The 24,225-nt window shown below is 40.9% G+C and overlaps 1 protein-coding gene across 1 annotated transcript; it reads left to right on the top strand.

Moving 5' to 3' along the window:
- Window positions 1-1,492: 1,492 nt before the first annotated feature.
- Window positions 1,493-23,453, top strand: SNAPC3 (small nuclear RNA activating complex polypeptide 3). The gene is made up of 9 exons (XM_026680252.2): window positions 1,493-2,459; window positions 8,038-8,112; window positions 11,827-11,911; window positions 13,046-13,150; window positions 14,911-15,060; window positions 16,990-17,072; window positions 18,762-18,926; window positions 19,758-19,865; window positions 22,358-23,453. Exons 1-9 carry the CDS (start codon window positions 2,233-2,235, stop codon window positions 22,503-22,505), a joined length of 1,146 nt encoding a protein of 381 aa, XP_026536037.1. The 5' UTR covers window positions 1,493-2,232; the 3' UTR covers window positions 22,506-23,453.
- Window positions 23,454-24,225: the final 772 nt, after the last annotated feature.

The following is a 24,225-nucleotide window of genomic DNA, read 5'->3' as shown; positions in this document are numbered from 1 at the left end:
CCTTAACCCTTACACCAAACTAACTCTCTGACTATACACTGAATTCTAAAAGTTTGATGCTAATGCTTTGCCTGACCTTGATCCAAATAATTATGGGTTGAAGCTATCTAATTAGGCAAGCATATTAAAGGAAGTAGCATCTTATCAGGTTTCTGTAATACATCTACAGAACCTGACTAATCTTAAAATTGTAATTATACCTCAATTCCAAGTGACAGAACTCCTTTGTGAAGGCAACTATCCATCTGTGCTATGGATACTATCTAGCTATGTGACTTTTCTTGGTCATAAATTTCCATAAATATGTAACAGAGTTCTTTGCAGCGGGGAGGAGTTAATATAAGGCAAGTGGCAGTTGGAACAGAATTGTTTTCAGGTGGGGAGGGGGAGTACAGGGGTGGTATTCACGGGCTTCGGACCGATTCAGGCGAACCTCTAGGGAAAATTTTAAGTGGCTCATAGAACCGGTAGGGAAAATTTTGACTGGTCCCGCCCACCGGCCCCTGCTCTTACCTCTCACCTCCCCTCTTTCCTATATTCCGTTATTAGCTCAGCTGATTCACACGGATTGTGGATTGCCGCACCTCAGCTGAGCTAAGAAACAGGTGATGGTCGGTGTTTGTGTGATTTGCGCACACACACTTGGTTCTGGCTCCTAGGTAATTGCAGGGAGGCCTCCTAGGCCCAAAACGGGGTGCAGCGCGGCCCCCCAGTGCTCCGTTTTTGCTTCCAGGAGGCTGCAGGGAGGTTTACTAGGCCCAAAACGGGGCGCGGGGAGGTTGCAGCAAAAAAAAAGAAAGAGAAAGAAAGGAGGGATGGGAAAAAGAAAGAAAGAAAGAAAGAAAGAAAGAAAGAAAGAAAGAAAGAAAGAAAGAAAGAAAGAAAGAGGGAGGGAGGAAGGGAGAACGAAAGAAAAAGAAAGAAAGAAAGAAAGAAAGAAAGAAAGAAAGAAAGAAAGAAAGAAAGAAAGAAAGAAAGAGGGAGGAAGGGAGAACGAAAGAAAAAGAAAGAAAGAAAGAAAGAAAGAAAGAAAGAAAGAAAGAAAGAAAGAAAAAGAAAGAAAGAGAAAGAAAGAAAGAAAGAAAGAAAGAAAGAAAGAAAGAAAGAAAGAAAGAAAGAAAGAAAGAAAGAAAGAAAGAGGAAGGTAGGGTAGGGAAGGGAGAAATAAAGAAAGGGAGGGAAGGGAGAAAGAGGGAAGGGAAGGGAATGTGAATGAGATATATATGGATGGATGGATGAGGGAGGGAGGGAGAGGAAAAGGAGAGGAAGGAAGGACCACAAACTAGATGCAGGTTCAGAGGATGCTTTGAAACAGCACGGCAATCCAGGGCTGGAAGGGACCTCGGAGGTCATCTAGTCCAACCCCCTGCTCCAAAAGAATTGTTAAAATGAGTTTCTCTCTTTTGATCTACCCAGTCACATGACCACATAGCCGTGCCCATCAAGCCACGCCCACAGACCTGTAGTAAAAAAAATTGAATCCCATCACTGGGGGAGTAGAACGTCTAACTCCTTAACATCAGAGCATGTTAGTTATACTGTATAAGAAATACTGATGGTCTGATGGTCATTTCAAAAAATCCTTTCTTAGTGAGCACCTAGAAGCCAAGAGGAACATACGTGCCAAATTTCAAGTTTGTAGGCTTTGCAGTTCTGGAGATTTCGTGATGAGTGAGTGGTATTTGGCTTATGTATTGTACACACGCACACGCACACACCCATACTTCCATAATTTGTGTCCTAGCTTTTTAATAAAATGTACACACACAGGGTGTCAACTTAAATAGCACGATTTTTAAATTACATAAAACTACAGCACAATTTAAAGCTAGACGCAGTCTATATGGGTGTATACAATCGCTGCCGCTCTCGCTTCATTCTTTTCTAATTGCACGATTGGTATTTAGATATAGAAAAATAATCTGCATCCTGGCTATTTCCATAATTAGCCGGAAAAAAATGAGCGAAGGCTTCCAGCCCCTTGAACGAGCGCCGGGCTTCTGAGGAAGCCTCCGATGAACTCGAACTACAACTCCCAGAATTTCTTATCGTTGATCTTATTGGCTGAGTCCGCTGGAAGTTATCGTTCAGCAACATCGGAAGTGCCATGTTGAACTGCGTCAAGTCTCTTTACCGTTTGGAGGGGAAAGAAACTACAAGTCCCAGAAGCCACCTGGGCCCCCACATCCGTTTCACCCCTGGTCTCCTCTCGGCTTTAAGCCTGATGCCAAAATGGCTGGAACCAGCCTCGGATCCAGAAATAACATCCCCGATTATGAGACGGTGGATCTGAACACTCGGGCATTCCACGTGGGCGCTTTCGGGGCCCTTTGGAAGGAGTCGCTCCGCCAGGAAGACGTGTCTCTCCAGCAGGCAGAACCTGCGGACGACGAGGCGGCGGTGATGGAGGATTTTCTCTGCACGCCGGAGATCGCGGCAGAGCTGAAAGCTGTGTGCAGGTAGCTCACATCCCGCTTCCTGGCTAACTGTGTCGAGTTGCGATTTTGAGACCTACAGTTTAAATCTCATCACTTGAATGCCTTTTGTTTTGATCTCAGTTTTAAAATAGGAATAGGAATAGAATAGAATAGAATAGAATAGAATTCTTTATTGGCCAAGTGTGATTGTACACACAAGGAATTTGTCTTTGGTGCATAAGTTCTCAGGGTACATAAAAGCTATAGGTGATAAATCATGATCATAGTCATAAAAACATTCATCATAAATCATAACAACACTTAGTGATAGTCATAGGATACTAAATAAGCCATCAAAATCATATTAGGAAACTAAATAAAACAATATACATCGTAAAGAACAAACCTATCCTCAGTTGCAGTTCATCGACACATTCCTGCTTCCTTGCGTGCTCCATCCATCCACCATATTTGTTTGGCCAACAATCTCACAAGTGTGACTCTGGAAACATAAAATAACAATAAAAACACTCCACAATTAAAATGTTAATAATATTAAAAGGCCAAGAGAAAGCATTAGATGTTATAAGCAAGGTAGTTACCTCATTAAATCACAATTTCCTTTAGACTCCCAACAGTCAAGTTTTGAGGAACATCAAAGATGGGGGACAATCTTCCTTCAAGGGAGATGATGCTCCACAAGATGGGTGTGGGTGACAAAAATATCCTACTAACCCTTTCTTGATGATATGATCTCACATCTAATCCTGGTTGAGGAACAATGAAAAAATCAAGACAATCAAAGCTGCCCCTAAAACACTCATATGGCCGCTGAAGATCATCCCATTCTAAAGCATATTGACCCAGGCAGGTCTGCTGTGGGATCACCCCTCATACCTGGCTGCAGGTTGTCCATCTCTGTAACTATTTGTGCTGTGGTACCAAAGAGACCAGACTCCTTAGCAGGGCAGCCAATTCCTTGCATACTTTTAGGCAATATACTTAGATCTTGTAGAATGTGGATCTTACAGAAGATAGAGGATTACAGTAAAATCTTCACAGGATTGCTGTAGCTACCCTAACATCAAAAAGTTAGTGTTCTTATGACAAAAACTTTTTAAACCCTTTGTGATTTCAGTCTCTGTCACAAGATGAGATTCCATGTGAACTGGGAAATTGCTGCAAAGGGTTTTCAAGTAGTCTTTGAGTAGCTTCTCCAGCAAACCAGGGGCCGGTTGTAGCAGAACTTGAGGGCAGTACTGGAAAAATATAGACCTTGAGCAATCTAAAAGCTTTACCCCCAAGTCTGATCTGGAACAAAATAGGAAATCTGGTCCCAAGTATCTTAAAGTTACCAAATTTGAGAAACACTTGGAACATAAGAGAGATGGCAGATGAATGAGCAGGGAAGACCTGAAGTGCAGATGGTCCTTGACTTGAAATCATTCATTTAATGGCCATTCGCAGTCACAATGGCACCGAAAAAAAGTGACTTATGACCAGTTTTCACACTTACAACCGTTGCAGCATCCCCATGGTAATGTGATCAAAATTTGGGCACTTGACAACTGGGATGTATTTATGATAGTTGCACTGTCTCAGGAATGTGTAACCACCATTTGTAATCTTCCCACTTGACTTCTGACAAGCAAAGTCCGTGGGGAAGCCAGATTCACTTAAAAACTGCATGATTCACGTAACAACTGTAGTGATTTGCTTAACAATTGTGGCAAAAAAGGGTCATGAAATGAGGCACTACTCAATAAACAACTGTCTTGCTTAGTAGTAACAGAAGTTTTGTGGTTGTAAGCCGAAGACTACCAATACAGTTAGTCCTCAACTTATGACTACAATGGAGCCCAAAATTTCTGTTGTTAAGTGAGGCATTTGTTAAGTGAGTTTTGCCCCATTTTATGACCTTTCTTGCCACAGTCATTAAGTGAATCATTGCAATTGATAATGAGTAACCTGGTTGTTAAGTGAATCTGGCTTCCCCCATGGACTTTGCTTGTCAGAAGGTCACAAAAGATGATCACTGAATCTTGGGACCCAACAGTGGTCATAAATATGAACCAGTTGCCAAGCATCTGAATTTTGATCACATGATCATGAGGATGCTAGAAAGGTCATAACAGTGAAAAAAGGTCATTGTTCACTTTTTTCAGTGCCGTTGTAACTTTGAATGGTCACTAAATGAATTGTAAGCCGAGGACTATCTGTACTCTTAATTCCAACATTAAGTAAACATGCTGTTGTTGATTGGGGAAGGGACAGTGTGGACATGGGTGTTTCCTTATAGGAAGAGTAGTAGCTTAGAGCAGGGGTCTGCAACCTTGGCAACTTTAAGCCTGGAGGACTTCAACTCCCAAAGCTGGCTGGGGAATTCTGGGAGTTGAAGTCCTCCAGGCTTAAAGTTGCCAAGGTTGGAGACCCCTGGCTTAGAGGGAAGTAGTTCTGACAGAGAAGTATTGCAGAAAGCCAATAGAGGCAAAGAATAAACGATGAGCTTCTACGTACATTTAATAGAGTAGTATGAACCTCATTAATGGCAAGAGTGACAGTATCATAGAACTGAAACGAACTATCTTTAAAGATAAATTGGAGAAGAACCTGCTTGAAATCTAAATCCTGCCCAACTGCACATTCAATGACATCGGCTGGTAGTTGGTTTTCCAACTACCAAATGACAAACCTCCCCTACCCCATATCCCTGAAAGTGACCTATATTACTATCTGGGGAAGCACTAATGCTAGCAGCCATGTTGGAAAGGTATGATCAAAAATACTGTTTTATATCAATATATTTCCACCCTCTCAAAGCCTGTTGATTTCATAGATGTTATTTATGCAGGTTTTTTTTTTAGAAGTAGTATGAAAGTGTTTTGTCTTTACCTTTTTGTAAAATGTTTTTTGAAAAGCCTTCCACCTTGATATCCCCTGGTAGTTTTCCCATCCAAACCCATTCTGCTTAATTTCCAAGTTCAGACAAGATTGGCCCCTTGAGTTCTCTCCTCACTTAATTGAGTCCCATTAAATTCAGGAACTAATGTTTTTTTCATAGATCTGCGGGTCCTAATTATACTTTCAGCCTGCTCACGTCTATATTTGCTTAGAACTAAGCCTCTCTGAGATTAATGGAGAACTATAACACAAAGAGTCGATACGGATTTGATGGCACAGGTTCAGTCAATTAATAAAACTGTAGTAAAAATGGAATTGTAGCTTCCCTCAAATGTACTTAGGATACATTATGGACCAGTTATTATTGTCTACTGGGCTTTGTCATTGACTACTGAAACCTCTGATGAAGACGGAAATAGATTCCGAGTCCTGGGTTGGAGGGGTGATAGGGATGCTGTCAGTCCTGGAAGTCTTCTAACTGTTCAGCTTCCCTCTGGAATTGCAGCCTTGGTGTTTGTCCTTATCCACTGCAGCAAAAATGTATACTGTATCAAAGAAAAAAGAACAATAATTGGATTTCTATACCCTCTTTCGTTTAGGTGCTTTCAAAGTTGTGGAGACAGTGTCCTCTATCCCCTATTTTTCCATATAGCTACAACCCTGTGAGATTTGGATGAGACAGTGATGGATCCCAACTCACCACAGTGATCATCTGAGCGTAATGCTTCTCTTTTTGATAGGAATGCTATCAAAGAGGGAATGGGAATGGAGTAGAGTAGAGTAAAAAATCGAATTGAATCGAATCCTTTATTGGCCAAGGAATTTGTCTCCGTTGTATAAGCTCTCAGTGTATTTATAAATAACAAAGTGATAGGTCCTATATCATAGATCGTAGTTACAATCATTAATCATAATATACAACAACGTGATAAATCATAGATACCAATAAGAGAGGGGACAGTAGGAAAGATGAGAAGGATAATATCAATACAGCCTACTACATGGCTAAATATATTTAGGCTTAGGACAGTGCTGTGAGAATTTGGCATTCAGCAGAACGATCGCACAGGAGGAAAAAAACTATCTTTGAATCTAATTGTTTTGGCATGCAGTGCGCTATAGTGGCATTCAGAGGGGAGAAATTGAAACAGTTTATGTCCAGGATGTGAGGGGGGGTCTGTAGATATTTTCCCAGCCCTCTTTCTGGTTCGTGCAGTGTACAGATCCTCAATGGAAGGCAGGCTGGTTGCAGTCCTAACTATCCTTTGAAGTCTGTACCTGTCCTGTTTGGTTGCTGTGCCAAACCAGACAGTTATTGAGATACAAATGACAGAGTCAATAATTCCTCTAAATATCAAACATTTAGATGTCAACTCTATGGGTGCACTGTGACCTCTGGGTGTCTTCTTCCTTTCCACATGAACATACACTGAGTCCTTTAAAACAGGGGTCTCCAACCTTGGCAACTTTAGGCCTGGAGGACTTCAACTCCCAGAATTCCACAGCCAGCTGGCTGGAGAATTCTGGGAGTTGAAGTCTTCCAGGCTTAAAAGTTGCCAAGGTTGGAGACCCCTGCTTTAGAATAACATTATGCTACGTGTGAGCCTGTATTTTGGCACCCCACTGTAAAATGAAATGCAAATAGTTCAACTGACCAAGTCAGATATTACAATTTACAAATCTTTACAAACAGGTTTTGCAAGGCAGTTTCTATTTTGGCTATTTCTAGAAAATTACTCCGGTCAGACATGGTATGAAGCGAGTAGAAGGAAAGGTCTTTATTTTGAAGGAGATCAACTCTTGTGTCTTTTAAAATAGAATCCCTACATCTGGCTTTTGTTTATAACAAGACATTTCTCCTGACGTTTCTAGTTTTTATATTTATATATATTTTATTGCAGCCAAAGATGTGGGGAAAGATAATGTACGTCATTAAGATGATGTCTGGGGTCATGGGAAAACTTCAAAATACATTAAGAGTGAGGCAGATTTGGAGCTGCTAGTTTTTGTCTCAACACCATATTTCTTAATACAGGAATGCTTGATTTTTTTACTAACAGAAACAGAAAATAGTAACTAGTTTTACTAACAAAGGCTGTTCTTCTATACAAAATCAGTACTGGCCCTAGAAGTTACCAGTAGTCAAAAAATGTTTTGTCTGATATTGTACGTTTCTGTATTATAGAACTGTTAATTTTTTTAGTTACGTCTTACTTTTTTAAGCATAAAAGACCACTTATCTTTCAGATGAGTAACAGCTACCAGGAATTGGAAGCTGACATTAATAATAAATGGTTGGTTTCTTCATTCCGATTATGAAAAATAGTCTTTTTTAACCAATGGCTGAAGTCTAGACTTGATTCATAGTCTATGAATAGACTCTATTTGCTGAACCGTGGTAACAGGCTTCAATTCTGTGGGTTCAGTTCAACCCACTAAGCCATAAATATACATAAACCACAATAGCTAGTCGATTGAACACACTAATTTTAAAAAAAAACCTGATTACATTGTATTTTACTATAATCTGAATCCAGCCATACTGTTTATGCTTCTAAAAGAGAAGCTTAGAACAGCATTAGCTGTCTGGTCTGAAAAACTTTCTTGGCAATTGTTTAACTTTACTTCCTACATGTAGCTGTATGTTTCTGTATGTTTTTATATATTTACAAGTTAGCTTTTTGTACAATTATAGAATTAATTTTTGTATTGTTTTTAGCATTGCTGCACTGAAGAGCTCTGATAAAGAAGATACAGAAGTGATACCCGAAGATACCAACTTAATAACTCTTAAGTATATTGAATTATATTTTCAGTTGCAGTTCTGATTAGTTGGAAGATTGTTCTAATCTAATCCATAAGTAATTTTAAGAACAGTTTATGAACTAAGACAATGAGCAGATAGCTACAATATGCCAAACCAAAGCAGATAAACTATGATGGCTTAATTCTGTTAGTTTTCCTGATTACATACTGCTAGCATAGACTTTAGATCATTATTCAATACTAAATTTAAATTTAAACAAATTATCATAATTGCATTTTACTGTATGCTAAAATGCAAAGAGATATTGTGTTTATCTCTGTAACACCTTAGCTGATCCTCTGTTTACAGGCCCTTTGGATAAAGCCAAATATTCTATTTACAACTCTTCCCAATAATTTTATGACCACATATTTGATTGCTGTAATGCCTCCATTATGCTGGATCCTTCACTGTATTCTTGAGGGGTTCTTTTTGCTAGCGCAAAGCTTCCTTGGGAAACCAATTTTGCATTCTTGCTATCAGATTAAATATGTTTCCTAAGCAGTTTGTAATTTATTAGGTCTTCATTAAGCTGAATCAGCAAGGGACACCTTTGGAATGTTGAATGCATGCCATTGGTGCTCTTTCAAACTGAGTTGTCCAATCACAAAAGAAGAGCCTTGGTCAATTATCAAATGCCCATTGAGGTACAGTGGGCGGAGGCATAGATATGGTTGTTCTTGGTTACTCCCATTCTTTGGAGAAGCTTATACCCCCAAGGCAAGAGTGGTCTTCGCTTACAGGCTTTGGATAAATAGCTAATAATATGTACACCAGGGGTGTCAAACTGGATTTCTTTGAGGGCCACATCAGCATTGCAGTTCTCTGTGGGCCAGCGACGGGGGTGGGTGGGCTACGACGGATGCTTCCTGTAGCACCCTCCCAGCCACATGGCTGTTTTTGGGCCTGTTTTGGGCTGTTTTCAGCCTCGGGCCCATTTTGAGCACAGTTTTTCAGCCTGTTTTGGGCCCATTTTTTCAGCCCATTTTGAGCCTGTTTTTCAGCCTGTTCTGGGCCCATTTTTCAGCCTGTTCTGGGCCTGTTTTGCGCCCAGTTTTGGCAGGCAGTGCTGCAGGTGGCCATGGAGGATGAAAACGAGGTGCGGGGGACGCATGTGGCCCATTTTAGCCGCCAGAGGCACCACGGGTCAATCCCTTGATATTTCCAGGCCGGCCCCATGGGCCGGATTTAAGCACACTATCGGCCGAATCTGGCACACAGGCATTGAGTTTCACACTCCTGATGTACACACATACATGATCTATGTTGATTAAGTAGCTATCGGAAGATGGGTGCTTTTGTAGTTTGTTATTGCTTAAGTTTTATGGTTTTTATTACATTGTTTTTAAATTGTGATTTGAATTTTTTACAGTGGCTAAAGCCTCTAGAGCAGAGGTGTCCAACCTTAGCAACTTTAAGCAACCATGGACTTCAACTTCCAGAATCCGCCAGCAAGCCAACTCCCATGAATGCTGGAAATTGAAGCCCACAACTCTTAAAGTTGCCAAGTTTGGACACCCCTGCAAAACAAAGAACAAAGCAGTTTTATCAATTTTACAAATAAATAAATGTCTAGTTAACAACTATCCGGTTGCTCTGCATTGTTCAGTGGAGGGAAATTGGTGTTTCAGAAGATAAGAAAAACATGAAAATGTAACTACTATATAGAGAAGAGATGAAACATAAATGATGTCCGCTTGCCTATTGATTTTTTTCTTCTAATTATTTTCTGTAAAGTTCCCAATTGATCTTATCTGACAGGCTGAGGCATTTGGGCCTATCGTTAAACCAGTTATTTCTATTAGTAGTTCCAAAGAATGGGCTTATCAATATCAAATACCGAAATTGCATTAAAAGTTACTACTGCTCTTTAACTGTGATTAGCCTTCTTCAAATGGTGTATAGGTTAGTCTGTGACTTACAATAGTTCATTTAATTACTGTTCAAAGCCACAATGGCACAGAAGAAGTGACTAATAACGTTTTTCATACTTAACAACTGTTGTAATATCCATGTAGTCACATGATCAAAATTCAGTCATGGTTGCCGTGTTCCGGGGTCATGTCATCCTCTTTTGCATACTTCTGACAGGCAAAGTCGATGGGGAAGCCAGATTCACTTAACAACCGTGGCACGAAAGGTCGTAACGTGGGACAAAATTCACTTAACAAATGTTTCACTTAACAAAAATTTTGAGCTCAATTGTGATCGTAAGTCGAGGACTACCTGTATTTTCAACCATCTTAGATCAGGGATAAGCGATGCAGAGTACACATATGCCTCCCTGGGCCCCCCCAGGAAATTCTCCTCTTGCCCCACAGTGTCAACAGTCTTTAATAATCAGATTGCAAGCTGCTAGACTGAAGAATAAAACATCAGCTTTTAACATTATGGATGCTTGCTAATTAAAGTAAAAGTACATTAGTTTTGGTGTCAGGGTTCCAACGGATGCCCTAATTAAACCATGAGCCAATTTCAAAAGAAGTACATTTATTTATTAGGAGCAACATCTCGGCATGTACCCAAGTGAAGTCAGCTCTGCCCCACGTAATTTACGGCTCAACTTTGACCCTCTTTTCCCCCTCCCCCCAGGGTGTGTCATAAATCACATTCTCCAACGCAGCACCTTATAAGGGCTGTAGAGATCATGCCTCTGGGATTCAGCCTTGAGAAAGGTATGCATGGCATGTGCCTCTGGTCGTGGCTGCCCTGCTGCTCTCCCCCCTCCTGACCATGGCAACTCTATAGCAGGCCAGGAATGCTTTACGAGTTGACATTTGGTCATTGACCAGCTTTTATTTATTAATCAGTGACAGGCCCTTGGACAAAGTTAAGGGGGAGAAAAAGGGGCAAAGTTAAGCATCAGGGGTCAGAAGGAGTGATTAGGAACGGTTTTCTGACCTGCCTTTCTGGTAAATGGATTTTGTCTGAGCATGTCTGCATGTTCTCAAAATCCCAAATGGCTGATCAAGATGGACTACTCCTGTATTAAGACACTTTCCAGAACTGCCCAGGATCATCCCAGGTATCAAGAAGACACTAAGTTGTGAAAGCATTTCTGTGTAATTGGTTCTCGCAGGGTGTAGTCAAAAAGCTCAAGATGGCAGGTAGTAGTAGTGCGGTGGTATGATTGGAGCTCCACCTGTTTTTGTTTTTAAATCCCAGATAAAAAAACAGGCTGAGCTCTATTTGCCTCATCCTGAACATGATGTTGACTTATTTTGACCATATTCTGCAGATAGCTCGTATTGCATTGGAATCAAAAGTTGTTGAGTTCTAGCGTGGTGCTTAAATCTGGTTTTATAAGGTTGACTTAAAAGAGTATTAGACCCTACATTTGGATTTAGGGATTTAGTCCTTCACCTTCTTTCTTTATCTAAAAAAAAAAAAGGTTAAATCATGGCAAGTGGACCAACGTTTATTAAAACTGAGATGTTTCATTACACATCCAAGTTCCTTCTTCAGTCAGATGAAAATTTTGGATAGGCTGAGAGTCAGAGAGGCGTTGGAATGAACCAACTCTTGCCCTACTGACTGCAGGGGGTTTCTCCCCAAAATGAAAAGCATGTAAATGAAGACTCAAATCATCCAGGCCAAAAGTATCTTAAAAAGAAAAGGTTAAATCATGGCAACTGGACCAACGTTTATTAAAACTGAGACGTTTACTTGGATGAGTAACGCTTTCTTCCTTCTCACTTGTAGAATTCGGCAGAAAGCTCTGGAGAGACGAGAAGAAACCATCCTTGTTGATCGTGCATGTAGACAAGAAACATTTATTCATGAGATGGTAAGCCCTCCTTTCTCACCTGCTGCCCTTCCTCTGTATTATATATTGAAGTTATTCCAACTACACAATACTTATAGAATTTCAGATGTTTATATGCTAATCTCAAGAAAATTTTGTCCCAGTAACTGTCAGAGGGTGCCATTTGATGGAAGTGGCATAGCACATCTTAACCTTGTGTCTTATTCGAAACCAAGTGTGACATTTTGGCAATTTAATTGGCAATCCATAGCCTAGGAATTGGACAGATTGTGTGGGAAGTAAGTGCTGTGCCCTTTCGCTTGTTTATCTAGCATGCAAAGAACATTGGAATCGTTCCATTAAGGTGACTAGTACCATTCACCTTGCTTGATCAAGGTCTACTTCAAACAGACTTACCCTGCTTTCCCAACAAACCTGGAAGATTGGGAACTGAGTGGAGCAAGTGGCCAGTTTTAAGTTTCTGGGTGTTACCATAAAAGAGGGCCTGACCTGGGGTGCTCACATTGCAGCACTGGTCAAAAGGGCCCAGCAGAGATTATACTGTCTGAGACTTCTCAGAAAACAACAACTGAATGAAAAACTGCTGGTGATCTTCTACCGCTGCACCATAGAGAGTATCTTAACTTACTGCACCTCTGTATGGTTTGCCAATTGCACAGTGGCAGATAGGAAAGCACTCCAGAGGGTTAACGTCATTGCCCAGAAGATCATTGGTTGCCCTCTCCCCTCTATGGAAGAGCTTTATAGCTTCCGCTGCCTTAAAAAAGTTCAAAACATTCTCAAAGATCCATCTCATCCTGGGCACCCTTTTTTTGAACTATTACCATCTGACAGATGGTACAGAATTATAAAAACAAGGACAAATAGGCTAAAAAACAGCTTCTATCCCAGGACAGTAGCTCTTTTGAATTCTACTGTATAGTGCAGTGTTGGTGTGGTGTCGGGTGGGTTTCGGTTCAATGTGTGGAGGGTAAAGGATGTGTGTTTGTGTTTATTTTCATGGTCATGATGCACACTGAAGATGGTGTTTGATTTCGTTGTATGAGGTGCAGTGACAATAAACTAAACTAAACTAAACTAAACAGTGGATAGAATATCTATGCAGGTCTATTATCGGAAGCATCCGATTTACATGCCAATATATTTTTTCCCTAGGAATCTCATGCAATTGGAAAAAGGCCCAAAGATCCTGGGAATATGATTGATGAAGCCGAACTTGTGTTAACCCTCAACATTTTTTATCCAGTTATATTTCAAAAGGTTGGTAATTGAGCTTAGCATCTGTTTTAATCAGACATGATATTCTTCCGATTAAAATCGGAATTCTGATTTTTTTGGGAATCTTCCCCCCCTTCTCCTCCTTCCCCTCCCCTCGGAGGCCCCCTGAGTCAGGAGTTGCTACCGCCGGCGCGGCTCTGCGTGGCTCCAGTCCCGCGTTGCCTCGGGAAGGGAAAGGCAAAAAGGAAGAGCCGCGGCGGCGCTTTACAACGGCAGCAGCGGCACCGGAGCAGACCAGCCGTCTCTCCGTCTGACTGCCTCAGCCGAATCTCTGCCTCCCAGCGCGCTTGGTCCTCCACCCGCAGGCTTCCACGGCCCCTTGCTAAGTGGGTTTTCCGCCCCAGCCTGGCAGGGTCCTCTCTGCCTTCCCCTCGCCTGGCCGGTCGGGCTCCTTGGGCAACCCAGCTGCCTCGTGCCGAGAAGCGCGCTGCCAGGCAGGGGCCACGCGGTGCAGGGCAACACGCCACCGCTCGGCCCTGGCGAGGAAAGCAGTGGGCGCTCCCGGGCAGCAGCCTCGGCCCCGCCACCAGGGAAGCGTCTGCCCAGCTCCGGAGCTGATCCACACCTGACCGGCTGGAAAGGAAGAGTGTGTAGCGTTGGTGTTGTGTGTGCGATTTCTTGGCACGTGGCGCAGGGTCTCTTGGCCGGCCCGATTTTTTTTTCAGAGGGGAATATCATGCCTGTTTAATGTCTTCTTAACAAATAGATCAATTTATTCACAGAAATCTTAAGTAAAGAATTATAGCCTGCTGATGTGTGGTCCTTTGGCAACATGACAAAGTAGAATCTACTTTTCTGCAGAAAGATTTCAAAACACAAGATTCCCTTCATTTTAAAGAAAAGTAATTCCAACTTCGGCTCGATTCCACTTAATTAGGGAATGTTCTGATCCTTCCAGAATTGTCTTAGAAGATGAACCAAAAGTGCTTTTTTCAGGAGGAACTGGACTTTCTTGTTTTTCTTTCATCCAGGAAGCTTCTTCAGCCTTGATTGGATGGTGGGGACAGCTGGTCATTTGCATTCTTTTAGAGAGTCATTGAGGCCATTTGGAGATTTATTTGTGTCTTCAGGGTCACCCAAATGAGTATGGAGCCTTCTTGGCTGCAGGTCCATTTTTTGGCCGTTTGAGGTCAAAGGGACTCTTACTTAAAACCCTGTTGCCAATCAATATAGGAACCCTATTGAAATTTCTGCACTAATGATCTGATTCTGTTACTACATCACACATCACACTAAGCTAGAGTTTATTTGTGGGTTGTTGAATACAATTACAGTTGAATAGAGTTTGCTTAGGTAAAACCAAATGAAGAACAATATGTCAGGAACCAGCCTATAGAAAGTTTGTGTTGTTTGCACCCCATTGTACTAGATTTGGATTGCAAAAATCCAGACGATTGCTAGACCAGCTGCAAAGAGATGCCCTGGATTTGGGCAGTTCAGATCTGATAGCCTTCATGATATAAATCCCACATGTCGTAATTCTCCAACTTGGATGATATTTACTCTTGATATCTTGGAAGGAACAGCCCAAGGCAAAGGCCTTACTATCTCTATTATACATTTAGATATGGAGAAGTAATGATAGAGTTGACTGGTTACATTTCTTGCAACGGGATGATTATCTGGTTTCATACTAAACCACAACTACACAATGAATTAACCTGATGTGTAAATTCAGCCTGTCAGAAATGTTTTGATCTTTTGCCGTTTATTGATCTTCTTTTGCCGTCTCTATTTTACAGCATAAGCTCCGGAAGCCGTATCAGACGCTGTTGGTCCTAGGGAGTCAAAAACTTACCGAGCTTCGAGATTGCATTTCTTGTGTTAGTGACCTTCAGATTGGTGGGGAGTTCAGCAATAATCCTGCTCAGGCCCCAGAAAATATCAGCAAGGTATCATAACACTGATTTCTAACGCATTTCCAAAGAGGGCAGTTTAATTCCAAAACAGTTTCTTAACGTTCGAATTATTGATCCCTTGAAAATATGCTTATCAATTCCTGGGGGGAAAAACAAATGAGGTTGTTGCTACAGTGTTTTCTTAATTTGAGCAAGTAATAAGTAGATGAATTTAATGTAAGTAAGAACTAAGTGGGATTTTTTATATTTTTAAGTCAGCCTTTTTATTTTTCTGATTTATTTATGAATTACAGTTTTAGATTACTCAATATCTAGAAATTCTGAGGAAAGTGCCCAAGGAAATTAAAAATGTAAAAAAGAAACCTAAGCATTATGCCAGCATAATAAATTAAAATGACATGGGAAAAGACTGCTGCATATCTAAGATCGGAGAAAGAGGGAGGGAAAGAGGTTTTTACAGGTTTTTAATTAGTCAGGCCGACTTGATCCTTGTTATCTATCTGTGAGGAATTTTTGAAAAGGAACAATTTTTCTTTTTAAAAAATTATCCATTGCTTTGATATGTCTTTTATGTTGATAGTATTTAAACATTAAATATCTTCAATACAAAACTTTAATATATTTATTTATTATAAAACTTAATGTAAAATTTCATATTTCTTGAATATAAAACTTATTTTTACAAAAAAAGAATCAATCATAATTTTGTTGAATTAAAAACAATAGTGGTAGATTTGAAATCTATAAAACACTTCTTATAAGGTGGTTTGCTTGGAAGGTGGTTTTTGAGGCATTGGTCTGTCAGCTTCTGATTTTCTCTAAAAGCAGGACAATACACTATTTCTTTCTTGCTTTGTAGCTGGAAATCTGTCTTAGTCTCTTTTGTGGTAGAATGTAGTCTGGATTCCCAGAAGGGAGGGGCTACATTCGAGAGGGCAAAGAGGCAGCAAAGTTTGGTTGAGAGAACAAGCGTTAAGAAGTCTCCTCTCTGAGGATTCCCAGAGTATATTCATAGCAAGAGTGGGCAATTAATTTTACCAAGGGGCCATATGAGCAAGTGTGACTCTTGTAGATGGTTGTCGCCACACTGCCACCGACAGTATTGCTGCCCTGCCCCTTGCCACTACTGCACTGACATCCCACCCTTCAACATTGCCACACTGCCCCGATGTTGCATTGATGCCTGGTGTTCAATGCTCCTGCAGGCTAGATAGGGGCCACCCACTGAGGAGATGTGGCCCACAAGCTGTAAAGTGCCCAGGTTTGATTTATTGTGATGCGGATTTATTGTGATTGCGTTAGTTTGGCAAGATTTCTAGTCTATAGTTCAGGAACAATAAAGAGGACTACTCAGCAGGAACTCCACCTGTCTGTCTTGGTTCTTGGGGCCTGACACTTTTAAGGGGGTGTGACCGTTGTGAGGTAAGGGTCAGGTCAAAAGGAGACCATCTGTTAGAAGCAAATATTTTCCCACTCAAGTCTGGATCAGAGATTCCCAGAAGGCAAGTAATGGTTAAGAGCAAGAAAGACCCCCCCCTTGTCTTGTCTTGCAGCCCCCTTTAGCAAAAGGAATGGACTCTTCCTGCTCCATGGAGTGCAACCCGCATTATCTTGATGCATTTTATAAAGCAAGGGTGTCAAACTCGCGGTGTCACGTGACGTATTGCCTCTTTTCCCCTTTGCTATACGGTCGTGGGTGTGGCATCTGGCCTGTGGGCCGTAAGTTTGACAGCCCCGCTATAGAAGCTTCTATAGAGCCTTGTTTTTTTTCCTTAAAATGCATTCAGCTATTGCTATAAAGCTGGCTACTGGACACATTCATAATGTGATGCAGTGATGAATTTGGTTGGCATTTCAAAAAATTTAACTGGAGCTCATGGAGATGTGATATCACCCACATATGTAAGCCTGTGTATTCTAATTAGCAAACTAATATTCCTCATCTTTCTTTCTTTCCCACAGGATCTCTACAAGTCTGCCTTCTTTTACTTTGAAGGTGTTTTTTATAATGATAGCAGGTATGCTGAATGCAGAGATCTGAGCAGGTAAAGTATAACTGACATTTGTGAACCCTAGTCTTACTAACCTAGACTGCCTCTCCATCAAGTTAATTATATAGTTGAATTTAGCATCTTGATGCTGACTTCACAGATGACAGGTAAACGTAGGAGAGTAGACAAAAAGGACAATTAGTAGAAGGAAACTCTGGCCTTTTACCAACCCAGATCTCTTGATTTTTGGAGCTTGACCCCTGGAGACAGGGCTTTTTAAATGATGGGACTTGGATTGCAGAGCAACATTTGGAAGCAGGTGGATTAAGCATTGCTCTTTTGCCCATTCATTTTATTGTCCAAATGCTCTTCAGCGCGCGCTTTATTTTTTCTCCAAAACAATTTCTAATTCTAGTTCTCAGCCTTTGGTTTCCAAATATTGGTGCGCTGCGGTAGCCAGAAGTTTTGAGGATTATCACCGGACATCTGCAGTCTTCCAATTGGAATTTGCTGCATGTCTAAATGCATTGCAAGTTGCCTCCTGACTCTTGGACAGGGTTCCTCTTACTAAGATGGTGGGGATCCCACTATCCTTTGTATAAGTTCTGTCTGATCACGTTATCTCTCCTCTTAAGGCAGCAGTATCAACACTGTCATTGTATCATGTTTTTTTCTGCCTGATCTGTTTGTAGTTCCCATGGATCACACTCGAGGGAAGGGACGTCGAAACTCAAGGCCCACGGGCCAAATTCAGCCTGTGGGGGTGCTCAGATTTGGCCCGCAGGACCATCCTGGAAACAGCAAAAGACCAGCCCATGGTGCCTCTGCCAATGAAAACGGAGCTTGGAAGGCCACATGCAGCCCTCCCAGGCTCCATTTTCAGCTGGGGTAGCCTCCTGCAGCCCTCTGCCAGCAAAAACAGAGCTCAGGGGAGTGTCCCCCTGAGCTCCACTTTTGAGGGATGCAGGAGGCCATCATGGCCGAAAACAGGGTCCCAGAGCCACACCCACCCACCACCACAAACTCCATTTTGCTGGCAGAAGGCCAAGTCCACCCTGTCCCAGCCATGCCTCCCAGCCTCCCCGAGGTCAAACACAACCCTGATGCGCCCCTCAATGAAATCTAGTTTGACACCGCTACACTAGGGTTTAATTTGAATGTTGTCCAGCATGTTGAAACAAAACATTATTATTTTTTGGGGTTGGGAAGAACATGTTTTCTATTCTAGTTTGGACACCTGCTTTATTGATTTTTTTCATCTCTTTGATGATTGCTCTAGCAAAAATAATATTGGTAGTTCTCAAATTACAAGCATTCCTTTAAGGACCGTTTGAAATTAGAACGGCACTGAGAAATTTACCTACAACCTGTTTTCAGACTTACGAGCGCTGCAGCATTCCCACGGTCATATGATCAAAATATGGGCGCCTAGCACTGGCATGTATTTATGACCATTGCACTGTCCTGGGGTCATGTGATCACCATTTGTAACCTTCCCAGCCAGCTTCCGACAAGCAAAAGCAATGGGGGAAGGCAGATTCGCTTAATGACCAAATGATTCACTGGAACAACTTCAGTGATTTGTTTTAACAACTGTGGCACAAAAATCATAAAATGGGGCAAAGCTCACTGAACACTGCCTTGCTTTGCAATAGAAATTTTGGGCTCGGTTGCAGCTGTAAGTCGAGGGCTACCTATAATCAATTTAGAGAATGAAAATATTGTCTCTGCTGCTAATTTCAGGACAATTACTGAGTGGGCAGAATCCCGCGACCGAGGTTATGGAACTCTTCAGGCCACTAAAATGGAAGACTACACATTTAATGATTTGAACATAAAAATAGGTTTCCCATACCTTTATTGTCACCAAGGAGATTGTGAGCACATTGTTATTATCACAGATATCAGGTAAGACACTGTTTCTTGGCCGAGTCCCTGCCAAGAGGGGTACTACCGTGTTTCTCATATAATAAGGCTGGGTCTTAATTTTTTTTGAGCCCCGAAAAAATGGCTAGGCCATCTTTTCGGGGGTGACTTAATTCCCCCCCCTTGCATCTTTCGGCGGGCGGCAACGGCTTGGATGTTGACCTCAGCATTGGTGGGGCACTTTGTATCGGGGTCAACGCAGGCAGCACCATATCCGGGTGTGCAACAAAAGTACTTCCTAACGGCAAGCCCCCCCACCATTCCCCCCCATTTCGCATGTTTTAATATAGGCCTTAATTTGGGGGGAGGGGCTTAATTCCATTTCATGCCTATAAAACATGCTGGGACTTCCTATTGGGGGAGGCCGTATTGTTGGAGAAACAGGGTATTTGGAATTTGAGATTCTTTGTACTTCCATTCTTCATGTGTTAGCATTGCAAAGGGGGCTATTACCTATAATAATATGCTTTGTCTGCTGGTGTTCTGGGGATCCATTACCTTTTCATTTCTTCCCCGCCCACCCCACCATTCTGGATTCAGTGACCGTGTTTGATTCGTGCAGGCTGATTTGCGTGTGGGAAGGTAGCTGAAGAGAATTCAGATTTTTTTTTTTCCTGCTTTACTTCTCTATACTCTTGCTCCTTTGTTTGGGCATTGGCTTTCTCTAACTGATGGATGTATGCTTATTCTGCAGCCTTGATTGCCTTGAAACAAATACTATCAGTTGTTATAAAGATGCCTGACTTTCTTTCCCTTTCATTTGTACCAGTGTAGACTAAATCCGTTCTTTTCCCCAATCTTTTATTTTGCAAGGCTTATTCATCGAGATGACTGCCTAGATAGAAGCCTGTATCCTTTATTAACCAAAAAACATTGGCTATGGACTAAAAAGTGTTTTGTGTGCAAAATGTACACAGCCAGGTGAGTAATAGCGCAGATGTTTCCATTGGAGAAAGTAAATTTGAGCAACACACAATAAGAATCAAAATGACTGCACGCAAGCACGGAATTCTGGGACTTGAAATCTCAAAGTTGCCAAGTTTGAAAGACACTGAGGTAGCATGTGAAATAGGCTTTCTGCTCAATTTACATTTTAGAGCAGTGTTTTTCAATATTGATAACTTTTAAGTAGTATGGCTTTCAATTCCCAGCTTCCTTGGGGAATTCTGGGTTTTGAAATCCAAACATGTTGATTTTTTTTTTCCTTCTTTTCATTTATATCTAATTCTCAAGAGATTGTCTGAACAACCCCCTGGAGTTTTCTTGGGAAGGTTTTTCAGAATTGGTTTGTTATTGCCTCCTTCCTAGGGCCCAATGTCACGTAGCTTTATGCCTAAAGTGGGACTAGAACTCACAATCTCCCAGGTTCTAGCCCGATGCCTTAACTACTTCATCAAAGGGGCCTTCTACCTTAAAGCTATCAAAGTTTTTAAAAAACAACACTGTTTTAGAGTATTGTCTTGAAAAAACATACTGCTCAAAATGCATCCAGAACATAAATAAATTGGCCTTAAATATAGTGATTGCTATAGCAACTGTTTTGTGTTCCTTGTTTTCTTCTTTGTGCCCTTGGAAACGGAATTTCCAATCTGAAGAGTCGATATCATTAGCAACCATTTCAGGCAGGTAATACAAATGAGACCTGCTTTGCAGTTAATTATTAATCTAAAATTAGCATGTGAACCCATGCTGCCAATATCATGCAGTATATTTTATCTTCGGAGTCTTGTGTTGTTGTCTCTGATCGATAACCCCAAACCAAGTAACATTTCTAACTAAAAGCAAATGATAAAATTAGAAGTAAAACAATGTTGATTTATTGTAATGGGCTAAATGCTTTGTCTTCTTGAAATAGCATAGATTAGAAACAGTGCTATTTTCAGTAATAGAGAGAGCTTCTCACTTTAAAGCATAGGAGATGTGTATTCATAGAAAATCCCCTTTTATTAAGCTTCATTTTAGGTAGTGTTCTCCGCTTCCCCCATATAGTTAATTAAGTGGCTGCCTATCTTACAAAAGTAACCCTGGACAGCTTACAGTTGGTTAGAAACATAAAAACAAAGGAACAAAACAGGTTGGTGTAATAAGTAAGGTGCTGGGTGAGAAAGCAGGAGGCTGTAAGTTGTAGACATGAAAGCGGGCTAGGTGACCTTGGGTGAATCACATTTTCTCGGCCAAACCCATTTCATAGGGTTCTTGTGGGGAAAGTAGGAAGTTATAGTATCAGATATGTTCTCTATGTTGACATAGAAGATAGATGATTAGATAGATGGATGGATGATAGATAGATAGATAGATAGATAGATGATAGATAGATAGATAGATAGATAGATAGATGATAGATAGATAGATAGATAGATAGATAGATAGATAGATAGATAGATAGATAGATTAGATAGATAGATGATAGTTAGGTAGAGACTCAGAGAGAGAGCTAGGTAGATGATTTAGATCAGGGGTGTCAGACTCAAGGCCCAGGGGCTGGATCTAGCCTGAGGGGTGCTTAGATCTGGCCCACCCTGGAAACAGTGAAGAACCGGTCCACGGTGCCTCTGCCAGTGAAAACAGAGCTTGGGAGGGCGATGCGCAGCGTGCCCGGGCTCCTTTGTCGGCCGTGATGGTCTCCTGCAGCCCTCTGCCAACAAAAACAGAGCCCGGGCCAGCCACACACGGCCTCCCTGAGCTCTCTATTTTTTGGCAGAGGGTTGTAGGAGGCTGCATGTTGCCCATACAATTACATTTAATAGACGGGTGAGGAAATGCAGAGCAATAGATTTGTAGGTAATTTGTTGGATTGTTTGGTGTTTACAGTACTCCATAAATGAAAAACTCAGAAAGAGTGGAGAACTCTTTAACAGTATTGCTGCTTCTCACATGAAGCAAGAGGAGATGTGCTGTCTTGGTCCCGCTCCCTTTCTTTGAAGTTGCAGTCATAATTGCAACCAAGAGCTTTCTTTAATATGCAGAGAGTGGAGAACTGAAGTCTGGTTAGATACGGGTCTATTTTCAAAGTTAAAATCGGCAAGCTTCACTCATTTTTAATATTTAGGAGCCTCTGCAAACATGTGTTTAAATGTGCATTTGGGGACTGAGACAAGCAGGGTTAGAGGTACCTGAACATGGGATGAATCTTCATTGGTTGATAACCTATGGTACTATGGTATTATGATTGTAATAGTATAATTGTGGATTGCAGATATTTTTGATAATATCAAGAATGTTTTATGTTTTTAAAATTGTTGTATTTATATGTAGTTTGTAGGCTGATTAGAGTCAGATATTGATGCGGCTTCAAAGCGAATGAATGAATGAATGAATGAATGAATGGATGAATGGATGAATGAATGAATGAATGAATGAATGAATGAATTCATATTTTCACAAAATGACCCTCTTTGTATTGGACCTTACAGATGGGTAACGAATGAAGACAGCCTTGCTCCACAAGAGCCCTCATTCTTTTGTGATGTCTGTTTCCAAACACTCCATTATGATGCAGATGGGAACAAGCTGGGAGAGTTCCTTGCTTATCCTTATGTTGATCCAGGGATTTTCAACTGAGCTCAAGAAGAAAGGAAATTAAATAATATGGGGTATCATCTGCTTCAATGCCTGTTGGAACATAAATCATCCAGTACTGTAATTAAGCATTGGACAACGTATGGAATATTTTTTTATTTTTACACCTTGATCCTCCAGAAGAATAACTTGGCAAAGAAAAGACATGATCATAATGGTGTTCTTGCTCCAGTTTGGCACCCTGGGATATTGGATCCTTATTCATCTCTCTCTTATTTGGTTTTGAAGGGCAGAACAAAGTTTTTTGAAGGATATTGTCACATTGTTGGATTTTTTTTTAGTTTTGTTGAGTTTTAATATTAATTTTGCTAATAAATGTCTGTATTTTAGTTAGCAACCATTTTTTTAGGGGTTGTGATAATTAGCACAGCATTTCAGGATCGCAAAATTGACAGTTTGATGCTTGGATCTCTCCCATGTTGTTGCTAACGCTCTCTTGGGCTTCTCTCTATGAGAGATTAGGCATTGCTAGATAGACAATAAAGCTGTGCTGCCACAGTTTAATACTGCTATTTCACATTTTGAGAATTCACGTGCAGCTCAGTTGCTTTGAGTGGCTGACCTTTCAAATTATATTTATTTAAATATAATTGGGTGGGTCTTTTATTTAATAACTTGCCTCCTTGGACTATTTTCCTAACTTTTCTTCTATCCTTTCTGTGGTCCTCTTGCCATTAGTGCCTTTGTTTCTTTTCTCTCAAACCATCCCATTTCCTTGTTTGTCTTTTATTCCTTCTCACATTTATTTTCCGTTCCTGTAGGCCTTCCCCATCTTTTCGTCCTTCTGTTCTTCCAGGTAACCCTCTTTTTTTCAATGCAGAAACTCTGTACAGCCTCTGTGGACACCCATGAGCTCCAGCTTACAGATGTTAATACTGTATATGCTGATTCTTACATTCATGTTTAATACATTAAGCTCTGTGCAATAAACTGTTTTGTAATTTTTTTTTACAAACTTGGAAAAAATCATCTCACCGTATCATAAGCATTAAAAAAAATATTTTTGTTGCGTTGTGAAAATAGCTTGAAAATAGCTTCCTCTCTGTGGCAGCCCCTCAAATATCGGAAGACTGCTCAATGTTTGTGGCTGTTGTATCAAGACTTTTAAATTAAAACTTTAAAGAGACAAAAATAGTGCCAGCAACTTTCTGAAAAACTGTACCTATTCCAATGTACACACAACGAAAAAAAATATTTTGCCAGGGAATGCTAGGGAAGGAAAGTGTCCCAATTACTACCTCACCACTGCTAACTTACGTTGTTGCTGCTGTTGATTTTTTTTGAAAACTCAGTAAGTAGAGTTTTCTTGGCACACAAACCAAAGGATAAGACTCCCCAGCTTCTTAACCAACAGAACTTTATGTTCACAGTGTCCTGGCTTGCCCTGGAGACCAAAGTTCAGATTTAGAATAGGTCACATGTAAAGGTGGTTTTGATTGTCACAGATTAATCCCTGATGGGTATTTATGTGACTTGCAACCATCCAAATGTTGTCAGCTTCTGAAAGAACCTGATTTGATAAAGCTCCTTGCTCTTGCAGGTAATAAGAGCCAATAAAATCACATACAGCTAGACAAAGCAGAGAGGTGACACTTTTCTAATAAAGCTTTGGAAGCAAAATATCTCTTTACAATCTAATCCATTCTATATTTTGTCTCCACTGTACCATATAAGGAAGTGAGATTGGTTTTAGTGGAAATTG

Source organism: Notechis scutatus, chromosome 2 (genome assembly GCF_049901735.1).
Source record: "Notechis scutatus isolate UNSWTSFEM ecotype Mainland chromosome 2, rNotScu1.2, whole genome shotgun sequence".
Lineage (NCBI taxonomy): Eukaryota > Metazoa > Chordata > Lepidosauria > Squamata > Elapidae > Notechis > Notechis scutatus.
This window is presented reverse-complemented; position numbering and strand designations above follow the sequence as displayed.